This window comes from Cryptomeria japonica, chromosome 1, assembly GCF_030272615.1.
Source record: "Cryptomeria japonica chromosome 1, Sugi_1.0, whole genome shotgun sequence".
In the NCBI taxonomy this organism is placed as follows: domain Eukaryota; kingdom Viridiplantae; phylum Streptophyta; class Pinopsida; order Cupressales; family Cupressaceae; genus Cryptomeria; species Cryptomeria japonica.
Genome location: NC_081405.1, coordinates 645,357,307 through 645,380,387, shown reverse-complemented (window position 1 = coordinate 645,380,387; position 23,081 = coordinate 645,357,307). Strand labels below are relative to the sequence as shown.

The 23,081-nt window shown below is 35.5% G+C and overlaps 1 protein-coding gene across 1 annotated transcript in view; it reads right to left on the bottom strand.

Moving 5' to 3' along the window:
• The window catches only part of LOC131062345 (metal tolerance protein 11), a 131,028-nt gene that overhangs the window by 17,568 nt on the left and 90,379 nt on the right, over window positions 1–23,081 (bottom strand). The window contains exons 4-6 of the mRNA XM_057995983.2: window positions 9,685–9,765; window positions 8,718–8,926; window positions 6,870–6,894 (exon numbers count right to left, since the gene is read on the bottom strand). Coding sequence (XP_057851966.2) covers window positions 6,870–6,894; window positions 8,718–8,926; window positions 9,685–9,765 — 315 coding nt within the window. The remainder of the gene's footprint in view (window positions 1–6,869; window positions 6,895–8,717; window positions 8,927–9,684; window positions 9,766–23,081) is intronic.

Here is a 23,081-nt window from a genome sequence, read left to right as displayed (position 1 = left end):
GTTCTTTCTCATGAAGGTTTACTCCTTTGCCTTTATGAATATCTTGACTTGTAGGATACTCTTTTCTTTGGGAAGAAGGCGCGAGTCCATTATGAGGTGGATATGATATGAGAGAAATAATGAGATCTTGAAGTGGATTAGATTGGACCAAAGAGGAAGAACCCATTGTTAATGTCAGGGGTTCATGAACATCTTGCACTGACACGTTCGAATCATGAGGGGGATTAGGATCATGAGGGGGACTAGGATTGTGTAGTGGACATGGTTCAATGACAGGCTCTTCAAGAGATGGAATGGGAGAAATAATGGGATCATCAAAAGAAATGTGATCTTGGAGTGTATATGGAGCATTAAGACAAGGAGATGGAGGAACAAAAGGATCTTGTGGAGGATTTAAAGGAATAATTTGATCTTGACAAGGAGGAAGATCATTGGAATCCTCTTTAAAGTTGCTTTGCTCTAGACTTTTAATGGGATCATCGGAAAGGATGGAAGGGATATCTTGATCTTTCTTAGGAAGTGGAATGCTAATGGGATTTGAAAGGACATTTTTTTCATGAAATGGAAGGGGATCATTTGGGATTGGATGGACTGGGATATCTTGATCTTTCTCGGGGAATGGAGTGTCAATAGGACTTTGGATAGGATGGACAAGAATAGGGGAATCATCATGAGTGTCTAGGAAGATGGGGTCCTGGTCAACAATTGGATGGGATGATAAGGTTTCAAGATCTTGATCTTGATCTGTTTTAAGACACGTTTCTTCATGCTCTAAATTATCCTCTTGACATGGGGTGGGACTATGGATATGCATGGGGGATTCTGACAAGGAATCAATGTTTTGGGATGAAGGAAATGCACTTTGAACATCTATGATGGATTCTGGCAAGGAATCAATGCTTGAACATGAGGAAGAGGGACTTCGAATGGGGTCCTCTAAAATAGGTAATGGCAATAAAGTGCATGGTGGCATTGGGTCTTGTAATTCCGAAACATGACAAGGATGTGCATCATGAATTGGATTATCTTGGCAATCAATTATGGATAGCCCTTGGATAATTTCATCCTTGGGTGTATTGTTTGATGAGGACAATATGGAAGGTTCTTGTGAAACTTCTAAAGGTGTAGGGATAGATGCCACTGGAGAGTCAATTTGTTTGTGGGGGGATGAGGCATTACTAGACATAAGTGTATTATCTTGATCTTCCTCAAAGAACTCACTTGGTAATTTCCTTAGGATCCTTGCAATAAAGCCACCTTTCTTTCGAGGTTTTGACATAGTTGTATCTGGAATTTGAACTTGTTTGGAAAGGAGTTGGTTCTGGTCTGATGTCATGTTTTGATTTCGAACTAGATGTTGATCAAATTGGTTTGACATGTTCAAAATTTGGCTTGGTGCATGTTGCAAGTTTTGTTTTTGAATGTTTGGTTTTTGTTGTTGACATTGATATGTTGATTGAACTTGTTGATATTCCACCATTGGTTGAACTATTTGTGGACATTGTATAGTTGGTTGGACATATTGTTGAAATTGGACCATTGGTTGTATATGTTGGACCATTGATTGTGTCTGTTGGATATGTTGTTGATTCGAGATTTGATTGAATGAAATTTGACCAAATGAATTTTGATTTGGGACTTGATTGAAATTTTTGCTTGTTTTTTGAAATTGTTTCATCATCTCTATTTGAGAGATGAGAGCTGGTATGTCTGATCGTTCGATAAGAGCTTTTATATCAATTGGCTCAAACTTTGGGTTTGGACCTTGAAATTTTTTAAATGTTTTGGACAATTGTGATCTATTCTTCTCAATGTTTTTCACTTTTTGTTCCAAAATCTCCTTTTCTTGAGCTAGTTTCTCCTCTAGTTTTTGTATTTGGACATTTACATCATCATGATAAGTTTGATCCAAGTTTTGAGACATGTAGAGATTGGATTGACATGATTGATTTCTCAATTGTGATGACATGGCTTCGTAAGAAGGTTGAGACCTCATTTCAACAAACATGTCACTATGCAATGCAACTAATGGGATTGACAAATGCAACCTAAAAGGATGACAATGCAACTAAATGTTTTTGGACCTTTTGAATTTTTGGAATGACAACTAGATGCAACTAAATGCAATGAAAATGTGACCTTGCTTTGGACCTTCGAGTTTCTATGGTTTGATAATGTTATGCAACTAAGTGCAACCTATTTTTTTTTGTTATTTTTTCAAGAATTTTTGGAAATGATATGCAATCTTAAGCAATGGTAATGCGACCTATGTTTTTGTTGTTTTTCAAGGTTTGGACAAACTTTTTGGAATGCAAACCTAAAGACTCATCCTTGGGGAGTTGAAATGAAGCCAAGACCTTAAAGGACAAAGGACCAAATGACAATAGGACAAATTGACAATGTCTCACCTATATGCTTGGATACTAAGCTAGGTTTGACACAAATGATATTAATAAAAGGACAAATTTTAGACAAGGTCAAGATTCCTTAACAACAACTTAAGGTATCATCCAAAGTTTTGATTTTTCAAGTTTGACAAACCAAATTTTTGAGACTAAATGCAAGAAGGCAATGATTATGACAATGACTTAGGATATGACATGAAAATGATCTACGGATATGATATGACAAGATGAAGCCAAGACAAGATGACAATACAATGATAAGGATATGCGAAGACCAATGACTTGGAATATGCAAAATGCAACCTAGGCAAGACCTAATTTTAGCATGACAAGGATAATGCACGAATGTCACCTAAATGGAAATCTAGCTTGGATATGACAATGAAATGCAAACTTAGGGAAATGATTGTGAACCTAAGTGCAAAATGAGGACTCTTGCAATGAAAAGGACTAAAATGAAGGGAGATGACAATATGTCCTAGGACCTAAGTTGGACTATGCAAAACCTAGCCTAAAGTGACATGAATTTTGAAACAAGGATATTCAATGTTTTGACAAGCCATGTTCAAATGTTGGATGAATACTTAGACAAATTTGGACTTTTGTTTGGATTTTGTTTTGAATTGAAGGTTGTTGATTTTGAAAACCCAAGTTGATTATGAGCACTTTTGAAAGTTTTTTTTTTTTATTTAACCTTTGACAATCATGAAAGACAAAATGTTTGTTTGACTTTGACTCAAGACAATCAAGCACATTCACAACAAATCCTATGGCTGGCAAGGACAATATTTGTTGAATCCTCCAACCATAAAATACAACACTTAGTCGGATACCTAGATGCTTGGTAGCACTGGCTCCCCCTTACAGTGCACTCACTTCTCGGGCATACCAAGCTTCGAGTTCAAGGGGCATCACTTCCCAAGAACTTGTATCTCTAACTGAGGAATACATGAGAGGTGTCTTCGGCATGCACGTATCACAATGCCTGAGCCAACAGATAGAAGGATTTTGGCATCTAAAAACAAGAGATTCTAGTAAGGGCATTCGTTTGGGTGGGTATTGATCCGGCGAATAAATCGTCGCAATACCATTCCAGCATCCGTTGTATACAACTTTCATTGCATCCACAATTATTTAGAGTGGTTCGGAAGAGCTTGGCTTTAGCCCATCACCACTTAGGGTCGTTCCCTCTCACCAATGCCTATGCGAAGTGCCAGGCAAATCAGGAGGCAGGCCTAGTTCTAAGGGTTAAAACATGCAATCAAATTAAAAATAGACAAAGCATGCATGGTGTTCATTATCCTTTAAGAAATGAAATGTGCAACTACTTTAAAAATCACAAGCAAGATGTTTTAATGAGAGTCTTTGACCGCGTCCTGCATAAGATTTGTTAGTAGTTGTATTTTTAGTCTTCGTCACCCATAACGCCAAAATGCTGCACAGAGAATTAGTACCAAAGAAAAACCAAAGTGTAGAAAACAGAATGAAAATAAACAAAATTATTATTTTTTATTTATTTATTTATTTATTTATTTATTTTTTTACACAGGCGCAAATCTCATCAACACAGGCGCAGAATGCCTTGACACAGGTGCAGAATGCCTCAACATGGGCGTAGAAGTGTCCAAAAAGCTCTTAGTCGCCTTGTTTCTTGATTTTTTCACCTGCAAATCAGCTCAAAAGCACTCAAAAACATGGTTAAGGGGTTAGTTCACGTCGAGTTCACCAGAAAATGTAACTAGGAAAATGGAAAACATCAAAGCAATATTAAACTAGCTCAACCACAAAAACTAGATTGCAATGATAAGAAATCCTAAAACATTCAATAAAGGCATGAAGATGAAATACTAGAATAAAATGCAAACCAAAGCATGTATCTCCTTCATTGTTCCTCCATTGTCCTTCTTTCTCCTTCAAATTACTTTGTTTGTGGATCTCACCTACAAGTGCAAAATGCAAGTATGAAAGAAAGCAAGATTGACAAGATGAAAATTGTAGCATAAGGATACTAGAAGCATGGTTGATTCATTCATTGAAGAAAATCATCCAATTTATAGACAAATTGGAGAGAGGACAAGATTAGCATGAAGAGATTTGAAAGGAAATTTCAAATCAAGGATGACAAATTATGACAAGATTGACATTTTCTATGCAAGATTGATTGATTGACACAATTATGGCAAATTATGACAAAATTAAAAATGCAATTCCCATGAGAAAAGGGAAGAGAGAAAATAGCCTCCATGATTGCAACAAATGGAAGCATAATCATAGGAGAGAATTAGGGGAAAAATTAGAAAAATTGAAGAAAATAGGAGAAATAGAAATTAGGAATTAAGAGAAATTAGTAAATTGGAAATTTGAGGAAAAATATGAAATAGAAATTAGGTGAATTAATTAATAGGTTTTCATCCATTAATTATTTCATGAAAGAGACCTAGGACTAAATAAATAGATTTATTTAACCCACCAAGAAGAAGAAAAGGATTAAATGAACAAATCATAAAACTCTAGAAATAAGAGGACAAGTAATTAGGTCAAGACAACAAGAAATTAATGTAGGTTTGATCATGATTCTGATTGACAAAGGACCAATGTTGATAAATGATTGAGACTAGTTGACAAAAATCAATGACAAGTTGACCAAGATTGACAAGGAGATCAAATTGATAGGTGCCAATTGATGAGGAACAATGACTAATTGATCCAAATTGACATGATTGAAAAGGACAAGGATCGATGATGAATTGATCGCAAAATGACGAGATTGACAAGGGGACAAGGATCAATGACGAATCGATCATAAAATGACGAGATTGACAAGGGGACAAGGATCGATGACGAATCGATCACAAAATGACGAGATTGACAAGGGGACAAGGATCAATGACGAATCGATCTCAAAATGACAAGATTGACAAGTTGATAATTGCAAATGATTACTAAAAGATGATTGACAAGAGGACAAAACCCTAATTCTATCATCGATTAGGATTGACGATGTCCAAAATGATGATAAATGAGCACACACCATGATGCAACAGGATAAGATCGACCAAAATCATGACTGAAGATTGCTATCGACAAGACCTAATTCGAAAGCAAGAAAAATGAGGAATGTAGAAGAAGGACTCGATGCTCGCAAATGATAAAGACCAAGTGCGCAACATAGAAGAAATGTTAATGCAATGCAAAAACCCTAAAATAAGGCAATGCACAAATGTTAAAGTATGACTCCGCAAGTGTTGACCATTTTTAGACGTCTACATAAAGATAACTGTGAGAAGAGAAATGTAGGGTACAGAATTACCTAGCAATGAAATGTTCTCCTTTAGAATATATATTTACATGCCTAACATGAAAAAAATATAGGCCCAGTAAATTGTTGTTTGTAACTAGGGCTATATTGGGTTCGGATTGCCTTAAGGTAACATCCAAACCCTTTTAGGTCTGGGCCCTAAAGGGTAACGTGCCCCAAGTCTAGGCCCTGCCCTATTCCTCATGCTATCCTAAATACACACACCATAATAATATTGGCGCCAAAACTTAAAGGAGGCTGACTTGCAAATAAGGGTTAAAGGTGCATATAAATAAAAGACATTTCACAAGTCAAATACAGTCATTCAATCTCAAGCATTCAACAAATCAGCTCTGCATGAAAAGTGTGAATTTATACTAGGAGGGTGTGAACTTGTGTGAACTTGTCTAGACTTATGCGAACTTGTCCAAGAGGACAAAGACAATCTTTGGTGCAGACTTGAAGAGCTTAGAAGTGCAGATCTGTCATACAAGAAGGGATTAGATCTGACAAGGAAGATAAGTATTGTACTTGTGATATTAAGGGAGAATATATAATTTGACCTATGGGTCTTTAATGCTGGGTTTTTCCTCCTTGGAGGTTTTCCCAGGGTATTTGTGTTTGTCTCTTGTTTACTTCCTTAATTTCTGAGTTTACTGAATTATGATTTACTAAAATGTTACAAATCTGATTAACAAACTAGGGCATAATTAAAGGACATAAATCTGATTACTAATCTAGGGCACAAAATTACATAAATCATGTGCATGTGAAACTCCAATCGACAACCAATGAAACACTGCTTTGGAATGATCGATAGGATACAATAAACAAGACCATGGACATCAAAAGAAAGAAGCCAAAATACTGGAAAAGCATTTTTAGAAATCATACATGATAAAGTAAAACCTTAAAAACTATGTATATATCATGAAAATGATGAGGAAAACTGAAAGCATCTAACATAGTGCACACTTATGAATTCTGGAAATGGCATTCTTACACAAATCAAATAAGTAATGTTTAAAATAGATTTTCATCAAAAACACTTTTCAAGCATGTTCACACCACAAAGAAAGGATAGAAAAATATTCAAGTAGAACATTTGCAGAAAATGTAAGTGTCATATCTTACAATGTAAAGTAAATGGTCAGAGAAATGCTTACCACTATTGCCCCAGCTGGATCTATCTATTGGAAGTGGAGACACTCTGAGAGGGGGGGGGTGAATCAGAGTGTAATAATTTTAACAAGAACTTCTTTTATAAACTTGACAATTTTGATTCACAATAAACACAGATGACTGAAAGTTGAAAAGACTGAACAAATGAGACTTAACACCTTGATGTAATACTTTTAACGAAGCATGAAATATACAATAGAACCAACTGAAAAACTTGATTCAAACTTTTCAGAAAATAAAATGTTATTGAATCTTTTACAAAAACATGAAACATCTAAACGAGTATTTCAAAGGTTGCATCACATAAATTCAACAAAACAGAGTATGAAATGAAAAGAGCTAAAGATATGACGTATCAGAGCATAAACCAGTAAGACAAAATGAGACAAGACAATGCACATAACACCATAGTTTTCATGAGTGGAAAACCCTCCTGGGGTAGAAAAACCACTCGGTAAGATCCCTTATATTATTTCAAAGAGCACCAACTCAATTCACAAGATTTAGAAACCACAAGGCCTCAAGGAGCACCAACCCCTCTTTCTTATCCAATAAAAACATTTCAACTCGAGCTACAGCCACTGGTAATTTTATGCATGCACTTAAATTTTGCAGTCACAAAACCATCAGTGATTGGAGCGAGTATATTTTACCAATCTGTACAAATGATTCTCTCTAAAAGATTTTTGCAACAATATTCTTCAAGGCTTTGAATCATAGATATAAAATAATAACATTCTTTTAAAGGAATTAAACACTATCAGAGAGAAAAATTCAATCTCTGAACAAAATAATTTCAACCATTATAGCCTCATGTACTCTGCAACAAAACAGAGTAAGACTCTCAAACCCTCGACTATCTAAGATCTCTGATAGTCTTTTGTTATACACAGCACTTTCTTTTCTTTTTCAACAAATTCTTTGTCTTTCCCCTTATTCACACTCCTCTCTCTCATTTCAGTATATACTGTTCTGTATTTAAACTGTTTTCTTCCCCAAACTGAAAAAAAAACGTCTTCAAGAATAACCCTCGTATAGGGTTACCAAAAACCTTACGGGAATTTGCAAACTGAAAACAAATAACCGATTAACTGTGCAACGGAAAGAGAAGCTGAGAGATAAACTAAAGATGCTTGAATTTCCCAAATTTGAAAACTAAAAATAAAGCAAAGTCTGTTTCCTTATTTCCATTTTTCATGACTGAAAAAACAGATTCGAAATACCTGAATCTTTTTAAACATATGAACAAGAATAATGCCTGTAATATGCAACCTCATTGATAACTGAAAAGAAACTAACCAGAAATCCATTTAGCTCACTGTTAAGTCCACTCTTGCATCATTCTTTCCAACCAAACAAACTAACTTCGAGCTCCTTTGCTTCAGCAACGGCTGCATCTCTCATGGCGTCTAGGGTTTTAGACGGACTTCAAGCAACAATAAACTTGTTCAAAAAACAAATGAAACAAAAACGATGCTTCCAAAAAACTTTTAATCCGTCGGTCACATAGAGTATTCCAAAGTATATGCTATTAGTCCGTAGACATATTAAACACAATATTAACCAAGGATGCCGTTCAATAAATGCCAAGTTAGTGTTATTCACTGTATCCGTGTCACCAGCCTGACCCGAGAGAAAGGCGTTTTAAAAATATAACACGTCAACTTAATTCAATGTATCTGTGTCACCAGCCTGACCCGAGAGAAAGGCTTTTTAAGAATACAACCACATGTTTAATACACTTGCCTCAAAATATGAAACTTAAGCAACACAACTTCCCCCTTTTAATTTTCTTGTCATTGAGGACAAAAGTATCAAAGAGCAACACTATCCACCAGTAAAATCTACTTGCAAGAACTGCAGCAAGGAGACCAATTGAATTGGTGATGACATCAAAGAAATGATCTTGGGCGTATGCCTTTACAATCTCATTTGCAAATGTCCGGCAATAGATTACAAGGAGCAACTTCACAACGGTGACTGAAGCCATAATTCCAACAACCCAGTGCCACCTGTCTCCTTCTAACGATAAACCTCGCTTCTGTATAATTTAGGAATAAAGTTGATGTAAGGGAATTACTTATATGTCATATGCCAAAGTAGCTCATTGAAAAGACAAAACGCTAATGCTGGACAGATCATAAAACAGATGGGAAAGAAAAATCAAAAGCATCATCTGTGGTGCATAACAGAAGCACACTCCATATTACATGTTACATTTAAGCTTAATATTTTATAGCTCTAGAATAATGGTCAGAATAAACTACTATAAAACTCAGCTTTTAGGACAAGGAAATAAGCCTGTAATTTTTCACTATTGCATCCCATGTAAATCGGGCCAATTAAAACTCAACATCAAGGTTTCTATGAGTATTTTCATTTGTATCCACTTACAGACTTTTAGTAAAAACAGAAAGCCAGAGATCAAGCCAATGATAACTATAATTCCATTAAAAAACAGTAAAGGGGATTTACTGATCCAAAATATTGATAAGCACCTGATGTTGTTGTATTTAAGCACATAAATATGACCTCCAAAGCATTTAAATATTATAATTTTAACTTTATAAAACAATGCTGCATGAAGGAATTAAATCAAGAGCTCAAGATTGCATCTATGATTATAATTATGTCCAATAAAAAATGTCGTATTGCAGTAATGGGATACAAACCTAAACAAGTGTCCAAATAAGCATATAGTATATTGTGTATGCTTGCGGAAAGTTCAAATCTTCATGAGAACCATTAGGCAAATTAGATATCCTATTCTTAAGGTGTATCCATGAACAGGAAATTTACCCTTAAAACAAGTTGTCGAACAGACTCTAGCACAAACTGCAGTCCCAATGTAGCCATCACCGAAGCAAAAACCAGAATTCCCTGCACATGGAGCAGTTTACTAAGAAAGAACACTCAATTAATGTTGGACGATTCGCAACATTCATTCTTTGAATGACGGATACAGACCATGACAAAAAGAATACAAGCATACACACATCAATGAGTAAAAATAGCAAACTATAAAGAACAATCTAAACAAACAATTTCTTACACTAATCAAGAATAGAATTCATCTTCAGTTATATTGATATGTACTATGAAATTAATCAAAGATATTAATAAGTCTCATGATCATCTTATGCTTAAACTGAAACTAGACACCCATTGCTAGGGATCCAGGGTAGCACATAAATACAATTTGGAACATAAAACATCAGGTTGTAAAGCTTAAGGCTAAAAAGACAGTAACATCTTTGGATTTTAAAGCTTTGCAATACAAAAGTTTCCCATATAGATGCTCCACTGCCACATGGGATCTCTTATCATGTCACAAATAAGAAACCAAAGGGTAAGGAGTCAAATGGCAAGGAAAAGAAATGAAATGCAATTGAAACGTCTGGCATGTAGCTTAAAAGAGCATAAAGTACATAATATATATTTATAACAAGCACAACTTACAAGTGGAAAACCTAATTAACAACCACCAAAGTTGTATAAGTTATAGGTGATTATTTTTAACCACCTAACCTTTTCACAGATAAGGAAGCAATCCTAGGTATGATCTAACATTTGTTAAAATATGGTATACAGAGTTATTCCATATAACTAATGAAAAATTCTGTGTCTTTATGAAAGCTTGATTACAGACCCTTTTCTCAGCTGGCACTAAAATACTAAAACAGGAGATCATTTTTTAGCATTGTTATCCTTCCCATGGAAGAGATCTACTCTAGCTGCATTTAAGAAACAAAAGATGCAAAAGAGAAAGAGGAATAAAACAGAAGTTTAATTCCCAAAGAGGAAGCAATGAAACCCTCTTGCAAGCCAATCTAGACAGCAGCAAGATCCAGCACGGGATCAAAGTGAAAAGAAATGACTTTATCCTGCAGATAAATGATAGGTTTTCCCACTAAGCCCCAAAACACATCTGTGATAGGATGGAAACCCGTTACCAGTATTGCAAAACACTTTCCCACCCCAGAGACTTCCAGAAATATTTCTGGCAGTTTCCATCTACTCCTGAGGAATTCAGGATATTTCTATCGCTGGAGCTCTGCTTCATGGTTATTTGCAAAAGTTTTTGATACCCATTACCAAGGGCTTCCAGAAATTTCTGACATTTCCGAACATTCCCTGCAGTTTACTTGAGAAATCTGCCTCAAAGATAATGTAGTTTTCTAAACCTGTCTTCAATTCTCAGGTTTCTAGAAATCCAAAGGACCAGTTTCTGATTCTTGGTACAAGTTAAGTTTTTCAGTTTCCCCAGAGAAGCAGGAAATGCTATTTTAGATTGGGAAAAAAAATTTAGATACTATATTTTGTTTTACCTCAGTACTGTCTTTAGTCATTTATCATGGTTGAATCTTCTTTATGAATCACAAACCCACACACAAACCAATGAATTCAAAGGAAAAATAACTACTCTTGTGAGACCTATTTGTCCAACTGCTGATATGTGCAGCCGTGCAGGGGTGATTCTAAGTAACATTGCAATAGAAGACTCACCCCAAGGGAAAGCTTAACTTCCTTCTTTCCGAATAATAAGAATTAAAAAAGAAATTAATTATATGTGAGCTGGAATTGTACACCCAACAATAAGATTAAAAGTATCACTTAGGAGAAGGGAGGATGGGATGAAGAATCCTCCTAATATTACTAACTGTTGAACCATGAAAGTTGGCCCATTTGGCTATTCATTTAAGCATCATTAGTCCATTGTACAGTCTAAAAAAAACTACAATCTATCAATTGTACAAGTTGAAGTATGATACTGTTCATGCTTGTCCAAAATGTATTGTCAATTTTAGTACCTTGTCAAATTGTCTCCAAAGTCACTACTATTTCTTGTAAAGCAATTTCCAAGGATGAAAAACTATATACCCAGGATGCATCCACTGCATTTTCAGACCCTGCCCCCTAGAGGGGACATTTTGGGGATGCTGGAGCGAGTTGGAAAGATTCCCTAGCCATCCCCAATTTGCCGAAATGTTATGAAACGTCCAAGTAAAAACACAAAAAAATGAAAAAAAGTACATGTCATTGGCTGTGTTTTAACCCTATAGTCTGATGAAACAATAATGCGAGCTTACCAAAAGTTTGTGATATAGAAAGAATTTCCTCATCAAAATTTTCCCAAATTTGATCAAACTTTGCTATCAACATGTTCAATCCTCAATAATTGGCAACCACAAGCCACACCAACAATTTTTATGTAAGGTTTTAGAAAAACTTATGATTATCAATCAGCCTGCCACAATTCTCAAATCAAGTAAATCTTGATTTCATTGAGAACGCCAATTGCTCAACCAAAGAGTTTTATAGACAACATAAAGGAAAATGCTATTTTAGTGAAGCATTTTGTCATGAGTTTCACGCAACATTTGGATTCTATTAAAATAGCCAAAAATGTCGTGATGTCTTCACTACATTTGGATTAAAATACTTTGAAGCTTCACCATATTATGTTGCTCTGTAGATTACAAGTTTGCATGATACAAGTTGAGGCTACCCCATCACAAGCATTTGCATGTTCATGAATGAGGATTTGTTGTGGGTTGAAAGGAGTGTTAACCAATGTTTTTGTTTTCTGCCCCCCTGCCCACCATTTTCATTTTATTTCCCCGACTCTTATCTCTCATTTTTAACTTTATGCCTCCTCTCCACTTCCTTGCAAGCATTAATTTAGTAACTAGTTTTTAGTATAGACAAGAAGTCGGCCTTCTCCAAATGTTTCTCACACATTTGAACATTGTGTGCAAGAGCATCGGCAACTGCTTTTTACCCCATTCTAGCATGTTTAGCCTTTCAGGCCGTTAGTTGTCCATTTGGAGCTGCGAACACATTGATTTTCAAACCATTAGATGTACATCCTGTAATTGGGGAATTTCAGTACTCTAGTAAAATACAATCCATATTGTTGACATCCATATATTCCTTATAATAGTATGTAAATGACTTTGAAGTGCTATTTATATGAACTTGAAGGCTAGTACAATAAACAAAACATTTTCTAGGTCCACTGTATTTTTTAATTTAATGTATCCCAAGTCTAGTTGAAGCCAGATAAGACGATTGCAAAGGCAGAACACAACCAATCAAACTATCATATTAGTTATGAAACCATTTAAATTGCAAGAGAACCTCAAAACCTTGAGGTGTTTATATATATAAAGCTACTACTTGAATACGAATGAACAAATCAAGTGTGTATATAAAACATGATTGCAAAGGCAAAACAAAACCAATCAAACTACCATGTTGTTTGTACAAACATTTAAACTACAAGAACATGACGAAACCTTAAGGTATATATAAAGATAGCACTTAAATATGAATGAACAAACCTTTGACTATTCCAAGTGGTATGCACATTCAAATTTATCTATCTCTATATAGATAGCTAGATGAAAATCAAGACCAGTCTAGTGGACAAAACATTTTCTGGTTCCATTGTAATTTTTGATTTAATTTGTCCCAAGTCTAGTTGAAGTCAGATAAGAAGATTGCATAGGCAGAACACAATCAATCAAACTATCATATTAGTTCAAACATTAAAACTACAAGAACGTGACATAACCTTAATCTCAACCACAGCGTGTGATTGTAAAAATTTCCTAATTTAAGGGAAGGCTCCCTCTTTTCTACTATTACTAACTAAACGCTAATCTAAATTGGGTGAAACAACGTCCTTTTCTCTTTTTTTTCAGAAAAGATGGTATTCTTTCCTCTTCCTAGGAAAGAAATAGCAGTTTTAACAACAAATACAGCAGCTTAAAGAAACAACAAGAATGCTTAAACAAAAAGGAAGTTTCCGTGAAAGCCCAAAGCCTTCCATCACTTCCCCCGGGACAAGAAAATAGAAATAAAGCACAAAGTCTTGAGTTCCCACTATCCTATCTACCTTTTTTCAGAATAATAAAACAAGAACAATGAACAACATATAACAACAAAAAGTCAAGTATGATGCACCTTTTGAACTATTTTAAGTGGGAACAACCACAAGCACAAAGTCTCACAACTCTTCTTATCTTTTAACACTTAAATACACTAATTCAACCCTCAATATTTGCAGCACAAAGTCTACAAGAAACCAAATTGAAGCTTCTTTCAATAATCTCACTATAATCTCAAGCAAATACAAAGAAATATGCCACTATGACACAAGAACACAATAGATATATAAGTATGGCTTCAACACAAAGTCTGAAACTCAAAATCCTTTTTGATATTACTTGAGAAAAAATAGTTTACAAGTATAAAGCTCAAAGTCTCTATGATTGCAGATTTCTGTAGAGTTTTCTTGCTTGCTAAAAAGATAAAAATTACAAAGGGCATCCTCGTTTATATATAGGAGAGGGGCTGAGAGAAAAAAGTGGGAGAAGTCTCTACTCTTTCACTTTACATGTAATTTGTCAAAACTAAATTACAAATGCATAGTTGAAACTAATCAATGTGTCCAACACACGACTTTATTTACATCATCCTCTGTCTAAGAGTTCTTCGTGTTGGAACTTGAAGTATTCATGATTGGTGAAAGTATTTGTCTAGGAACATCAACTTGCATCATTTGTCCATAAATGGTATTGACAATGACCTTGTGAAGATCAACCGTTGAACTTGAAGATAATGAGCATTCTTCATTGGTCACTAAAATAATGAAAGCCATTGCTTTTTGTCACCTAGTGCTGCTACAATGCATTCCTCTGTTGCATTACTCCTTCATTTGTCAAATTCTCTCTTATCATGGCATTGACTTCCACATTTGGTAAAGGAAAGAAAATATTCCCAATGGTGAAACTAGAACCGTCATCCCTAATTTTAGATGGGACTTGACTTAGCCACTATTTCTTGCTTCATGGTTCATGCCATCTTGACCCTCTCTTTGCATATGACAGCATAATTTTTCCATTTAATGTCATCAACATGTGATAGCACTAGCTTGGCTTGTGCTTGTTGTCCTTACATGCATTGAAAACCCCTTGCAATTGGATCTCTAGGACCTGACTGCAAGTATTGATCTTGCAAAGGAAAGATATGGGAATGAGAGTATGTGGAGACAAGGTGAATTTTGGATCTTGGAAGGTTGACTGCAAGTGAAGGGAAGGAAGCTTGGAATGCATGACTTGGGAGCAATGATAAGCTTTTACTTGTAGTCGAGTCTATAGGACCCGATTGCAAGCAAATAAACTTGAAGAAATGGTGGGTAAAATGATACATCTTGCTCTTGTAATCCGGTCTTGAAGACCCAACTGCAAGTGAAAATTGTTTGCAAATGAGTGAGCAAAGTTTATAGTTTGCCTTTGAAATTGGAATTTAAGAGCTTGGAAGCAGGTGGTGTTTGAATGTTGAAAACCACTTGCAATCGGGTTTCAAAGACCCGACTGCAAGTAAAGATAGCTTGCATGAAAGAAGGTGAAAAGGGACTTGCAATTGGGTTCTAGAGACCCAATTGCAAGTAAATTAACTTGCAATGCAAATGTATACCCTCACACTTCCAATGTTGGACATAAAACTTGACTGACTTGACAAAATTGCACAACCAAATGAACTTTAGTTGCAGTCGAGTCTTTAAGACTCGAGTCAGGTCTTTAAGACCCAATTGCACGTAATAATGCAAGACAACTTGTAATGATGCTTCAAAAACCCGACTTTGCAAGTAACTTGTAAATAGGTTTCAAAGACTCGAATGCAAGTAAAGTTAACTTGTAATGTGAGCACAAAGTTCCTACTTGCAGTGACTGACTTGAAACCCAAAATTGCACAAAGCTAGGAAAATAAAAGTCAAAAGTCACCAAAACTTGGACAATGATGACAAACACACCCACCGATGATTTGACATTAGCAAATATGAGTTTTTTGCCTCGTAAAATGTGCCTTAGAGAATAAAACTACAAATTTTGAGTAAAAAATTGTAGGAGTTGTCTAATTTTTAAAATTCAAAAATTGAGACAACACTACCAAGAGACACAGGATTTATGTGAAAATTCAATTGAGATAAAACCATAGAGAAATGGCTACTTAGATCTACTATCTAAATCCAGTAAACAATAAAATTCTCTTTATAAACCTTTGTTGGCACCAACTCATTGGAGACACCTATCCCTACTACTAAGAATCAACATAGAAAGAGATACCAATCTCTTCTATTAGGGGGCATTGTTGTGATGTTTTCACACATCGCCACATTGCAAATGGGGACCCCCACTTTTCTCTTTTTAGGGTAGATGTTTTCTTAGATTGCCTTGGTTTAGTAATAATTTCCTAGTGTTTGTCTTTGCTAATGAGAGGGTATAGGATCATATGTTTTAAATGCCCAAATGTTTTCATGCTCTTAAATTTTGTTCAAGTTTGAGGTTGCAACAAGTTTTAAATTTGACCGTAAATATGCCACAATGTTGCAAGTTAGTGATATTTTGTGCTTGAGCATCAAAAAGTTACTTTAGGGGTCATTTTCTTGCTCCTAGTAGGTAAATTAAGTCAAATTTAAATTTGCAAATTATCCTGATGGAATCCCTATTTTCTAGCTCAAATTCAAATAAATTTGACTAAATCTCGATGCATAATGATGAAATTTAACATGTCTAGATGTTTTTGAGTGTGGAAATCATCAAATTCGCAATGGAAATCCATTAAATTGAAGTCTAAGGGTCAAAAATCCTGATGAGGGGCATTTTTCCCCCATTTTTAAACAAATTTCTGATGACCCATGATTTTTCCCACTTAAAATCATGATGGGGGGCATTTTTCCCCCAATTGTCCTGACATTTGTCTTGATAGACCATGCTTTTCCACCAAGGGGCCCAATTTTTGACTAAGTGTCAGAAATTATCCTGATGACCCACGTTTTTCCCCTGGAATGAAGTATGAACTTTAATGCAAATGAAATTGCCTATCTAGATGAAGGTCGATTTTCCCCAAGTCAATTTATGAGCAAGTTTGATGGATTTTAATGTGGATAATTGTTTAGATAGGTGGCAATTTCCCCAAGTGTGCCTTATGATATTTTTTGATCTGGATAATCACCCAGATGGGGATCGATTTTGTCCAAAAGGTGAATTTTGGACTTAATGAGCAAAATACAGAGACTTTTGACATGGATTTTAATCCTAATGAGCCACATTTTTCTCAAGATGGATTTTTGGGCAAAATGAAGTGATTTTTATGCATGAATTTTATCCTGATGGGAATCATTTTTCCCTAGGAAGCAATTAAGATGATTTGTGATGATTTTTCATTTGGATTTTCTCCAATTGGCCCAAAATTGATGAAAGTGAATCAAATTTAATGCAAATGTGGTTGGAATTTAATGATTTTTGCCTTGTAAACGATTATTTGAGAATTAACAACAATTATTTAATGATCTGCAATGATTATTTAATGATCAAATATTTTCCTAAGTCAAATCGATTTTCCCAAGCAAGTATAAAGAGGCAAAGTTATATCCCACATTGCTTGTGTGGTGAAATTGTAAGGCAAAAACTAGTTTAAAAGAGCCTGCCCAACAATATAATAATATTATAGTTGCTGATGTGATTGATTGAAAGCATTTTAGTGGCTGATTGGAGGATTTCCACAACTAGGCAATTTTGTCTAAGTGTCATTTTTGACACCATTTGTGAGCAAGTTAGAGATTTGAAGGAGTTGTTTGCCAAATCAGACTTGGGCATTGCCATTAAAGGAGAGCTACAACAAGATTAGTGGCTGATTAAGCCACATTTTCTACAAATTTTGAGGTGGTGCCATTATTGGGGAGCTGCGATTTTTTGTTTGGAGGCTGACTGCCCCACGTTTGAAGCATATTGTTAGGCGCCATTGATATTTGGAGGTTGCAAACACACTCAGATCTGAGTTGGATGCCACAGTGTTGGACACCATTTTTGGCCAGAGATTTCATTTTCAGACTTCAAATTCACTTCCCAACTATTCCACTCTTAGGCGATTTTACTGTAAGGTCATTTTGGGGCTATTTGGAGGCATTTTTTTTAGTACACGATTGTTGTTACAGTCTGAAATTCCATAGTTGCAGGTTGTCTTTAGACTTCAATTTTTATTACCAGCCCTCTACTTATGCCCACACTTAGCCATTTTTTTCTTTGGAAAGGTAAAATCGTGCAAATGCAAGCATTGTACATGGTTGTGACTACTTCAAGTCTCTAATTTTCACCATTTGCAAGTTATCTTCAAACTAATTTTTCATTTCCAGCCACATAGTTGTGCCCAGGTGTGGCCATTTTGGAGTTTTGAAAGGTGAAACAAGTGAAGTGCGAGCATGTGAGAGGGTTGTGACCACTTTCAACCATTAATATTGATCATTTTTTGAGTTTCTTCAGACTTTTTTGGAGCCATTTTCAGACTTTCAGAGGGTGTATTCAGACTTTAACATCAGAAAATCAGACTTCAATACACCATTTTCTGAGTATTTTTCAGAAATTGGAGGGCGTATTCAAACTCAATCCTAAAAAAACCAAACTTTTATTACAACTTTGATATAAAAAACCAGCCACTTTCTAAGTGTTTTCAAACTTCCAAGTGATATTTCTAGACCTGGGAATACAATTTTGGGCTCCAAATACTTAATTTTCTGAGTTTATAGGGGTGTCTTCAAACTTATTTATTGCAATCATACTTGAAATAAGTCTGAAAATCAGGTTTTCTGAGGACAAATTTTCCAGATTTTGATCAAATCTCTTGTATTTTCTAGAATTTGTGTTACTTAATGCTGAATTTCTAATTTTCATGAGCCTACAGGTTTGAAAATTATTTGAAATCAGAACCTTAATCTATCTTGGAAAATTATTTGGACAAAGGGAGGAACATTGAAGTGTCCTGATGGGGTTCAAATTTCCACTCCATCGAATGGTGATTAGATCAAACAAAATGTTCAAGGACAACTAGTCCCGATGAGGGTCAGATTTCCACTTGAAGGAAGAATTACAAAGGAAGGGACAAATCAATTCAAATGAAGATCAATAACAAAGTTGTCCAGATAGGCATCAAATATCCACCAAATGAGTAAGGACAATGCAGATGTTTTGAGAACTGATTTGTTCGTATGAGGATGGATTTCCCACCAAGGTTGAAATAAAGTTTATCACATGGGTCTTTGATTCAATACTTGTTTGTTTTGTAGGACTTACGAGGAAGGGAAGCATGATCATCATGGCTTGAAGAGGATGCATATTGCAAGGACAACATCACAAATGCGGATGGGAAGATCAACACTTCAAAGATTGGAAGAGGATTTCAGGATAGGGATTTCAAAGAAACAAGGATGTGGACTAGAAAAAACATGAAGGGGACTTCACCTTGATGGGGAGAAAATGGAGGGCAAGTTCAAGACACGAACACAAAGGATTCCACATTATAAAATCAGGAACTACATTAAGAAATTTCCAAGTCATGGAATGTTAAGGAGGAAACAGTTCATGGAGAATTCCCTAACATAAGGATGAAATGAAAAGTATCACAAGGAATTCCAAGCATCATGAAGAATGTTCAAGACAAGTTAATCAAATCTATAAGGCAAGTTCAGGTGGCATTGCAGTCACCATTCGTTCAATCAAAGGGTACCAAGTCAAGATTCAATCTATAATGTCCCCTTTTTAGTAGTCATGAGGTGATTTGTCATTAGCCCATCTTGCCATGGTCCCGAGGGCTAACCAAGAATTTATAGGGATCGGTGAAGGATTTGACCTAGACAATTTCAGTTTTAGGCCAATCAGAGGTGTTTTGACAGGGTTTCCAGATACTTACTATTTATAGTAAGTTAGTTGTGGCTCAGTGTCTGGTAAATTTTGAAGCAATTTTGGTTGTCGATATTTTAGTGTATTTAATTCTTCACCTAGATTGCAAATTTAATGGATCATTAATTAATTAGGCAATAAATCAAAAGTTCCTAAAGTTAAATTTAAATATTTAACTTTAGTGATTTATTTAATGTTGAGACTAATGTTTAATGGGAAAAATTATAAGTCCCCTTTCTTTTTGGAGACATGAGGGATAATAAAATTTTATTATATCATTCATTTATCCCACATTTGTGGTGTCTTCGGAAGTGTGCCCAAATGAAGTCATAAATAAGAGCATTAAATGCTGATGGAATTATTTGAGAAATTGTGTTATCTTAGAATTGGTGATTTATGGAGAAATTCAGGAGTCTTTTGGCATTTGGGGATGAAATCCCTCAAGTGTGACATTTCTTATGCCTATGAAAGACTAGGTCTAAGAAATATTTTAAGATAAATTGGCATTGTTCAAAACAATGGGCAGCGATAATCAATTTGGCAGTGAAGCTCAGTGGGGTTGGAAATCGCAGCTCTAGCCAGGTAAATTATTCAGTCTTCGATACTTAAGATTGAGAGTTGCAGATCGATCCAAGTTTAGAAGGAGGATTCAATTTAAAATTTAGAATGACTTAGCTATTAAATAAATTCATTGTGGTAGAGACTGGGAGGAACGCAACCCTTGGTTGTGCTAAGCAACTAAGTAACCCAGTGTTGAAGATAGAGTTGCCAGTTAACACGATTTTGGGCAAGAAGGTATTCTATCATCCTACATTGGTAGTCGCAGCTTGTTAGACATGTAGAAGACGTGTTCTGAACCAGGAGATAGAAGCAGAAACCATTCAATTAGCAGGTTGATAGCCATTGATGAGCCGTTGAATAGCTAGACGTGTTTCTAGTTGGGCGCTGAGATTGTACACAGTCACATTCTTTACTGCTGGGCACAAACAATGTGTTGGGCACTTATCCAGAGCAGTCGCAATGAAACTTCAGGACGTTGATGTAGCTGTGGAAGTGGGATTGTTGAAAAGGAGTCTGCAACTGGACAAAGGAAGGAGGGGTTGCATTGGACAATAGTTGCTATATTAGGTTCATGAGCTGTTTGTGTTGAATTATTGTTAACATATAGAGAGTTGTGTTGATTGGAAATAAATCTGAAAAGAACCTTGTGACTGAACTGAGATAATTTAGTGTTTGGGAGCATTGTTATTTAGGTGAGTGGAATGAAAAGCTTAGAACTTGTCTGGGAAAAACTTGTCAAAAATCTTTAAGAAAGGAATAAATGTTTCAAAATAGATTTTGTTGCCCAAGTGTTACCGTGCTTATATTTTTCAGTAGTTGTCCAATTGTTGTTTCATGTTGAATGCAAAAGACTAGAACATTAAACGCACCAGGTATCCACTAACCACAATCCTCCACATTGAAAAGAAAAAATCAGAACCTCCTAGTAAATGCATGGCAATTGTTTGACAGAAATCCTTTTAGACCGATTTGAAGGATTTGGTTGAAAAGGGGGCAGCCCACTACACATTCAAGGAGGGAATAAGTGACACGTGGTGTTGTCCCAATTTTTTAACTTTCAAAATTGACAACTTCTATGAATTTCTACTTAAAATTCGTAGATTTCTTCTCTAAGGCATGTTTTACAAGGCAAAGAACTCATATTTGTTAATGTCAAATCATGCATGAGTGTTTTTGTCATCATTGTCCAAGTTTTGGTTGATTTTTGCTTTCATTTTCCTAGCTTTTTGTGCAATTTCAGGTTTTAGGTCACTCACTACAAGTAGGAACTTTTTGATGTCATTGCAATTAGGAACTTTTTGCTCATTTTACAAGTTAACATTACTTGCAATCGGGTCTTAGACACTTGATTACAAGTTACCTGCAAAGTCGGGTTTTTGAAGCATCATTACAAGTTCAAACCTATATTACTCGCAATTGGGGTTTTGAGACCCGATTGCAAGTTTGTTCCTCCCCATCCTCACAAGTATGCTCACTTGCAATCAGGATTCCAAGACCTAATTGCAAGCTCATCCTTACCAAAAGTTTGCAACCTTCATCTCACACTTGCAATCGGGGTTCTAAGACCCAATTGAAAGCTTATACCCAATCAAAAAATATTACTTGAATTTGGGTCTTCAAGACTCAACTGCAAGTGTAAGTTTCATTTCCCAACTTGCATTCTTTTGTTTCCTCATACCAAGTTCTCTGCAATCCACTTCACTTGCATTCCACCTCCCAAGATCCGAAATTCTCCTTGTCTCCACATACTCTCATTCCCACATCTTCCCTTTGCAAGATCATTACTTGCAATCCGGTATCTAAGACCTGATTGCAAGGGGTTTCAATGCATGTAAGGACAACAAGCAAAAACCAATGCTGTCATATGTTGATGAAATTAAATGAAAAGAGTATGTTGTCATATGAACAAAGAGAATCAAAACAACATGAACCATGAAGCAGAGAAGACTTGACAAATGAAGGAGTAATGCAACAGAGGAATGGATTGTTACAATGCATTGTAGCAGCGTTATGTGGTAAAAAGCAGTGATTTTCACTATCACAGTGACCAATAAAGAATGTTTATTATCTTCAAGTTCAATGGTTGATCTTCATGAGGTCACTATCATTGTCATTCATGGTCAAATGTTGCAAGTTTTTGTTCTCGGATAAGTACCTTCACTGATCTTAAATACTTCAAGTTCCAACATATTGTAGCAGCATGAAGGCCTCTTAAACAAACAATGATGTAAATGGAGTCATGCCTTGGACACTTAAATTAGTTCCAATTATGCATTTTTAATTTAGCTTTGACAAATTATATGTAAAGTGAAAGGTTGTAATTGCAAGTAGTCACATTACTTGCATTCTTGTAACTTGTCATCACATGCAAACAAATTACAAGTTGAAAAACAGTAGGACTGTAATTTGAATAAGTCATAGTTAGTTAGTTCGTTGTGGAATAAGTCTCAGTTAGTTAGAATTCTCCCACTTTTTTCTCTCGGCCCCTCTCCTATATGTACATGAGGGTGCCCTTTGTATTTTTTTATCTTTTCCAGCAAGCAAGAAAACTCTGCAGAAATTTACAGTCATAAAGAATTTGTGCTTCATACTTGTAAATTGTTCTCTCAAGTAATATCAAGAAGGTTTTGAGTTTCAAACATTGTGTTGAAGTCATATCCTTATATCCATTGTGTTCTTATTGTTGGAATCAATGAACACTGAGAGGGGGGGGCGGGTGGTGTGGGGGGTGAATCAATGTTCTACAACTTTAAACATTTATTATATGATTCTTAATCTACTTAAAGAAACTGAATGAAAGATAGATGCAAAACATAAAGAAAACAATCACCAACACAATAACACTAGGATTTTTACGTGGAAACCTAGTTAAGGGAAAAACCACGATATGAT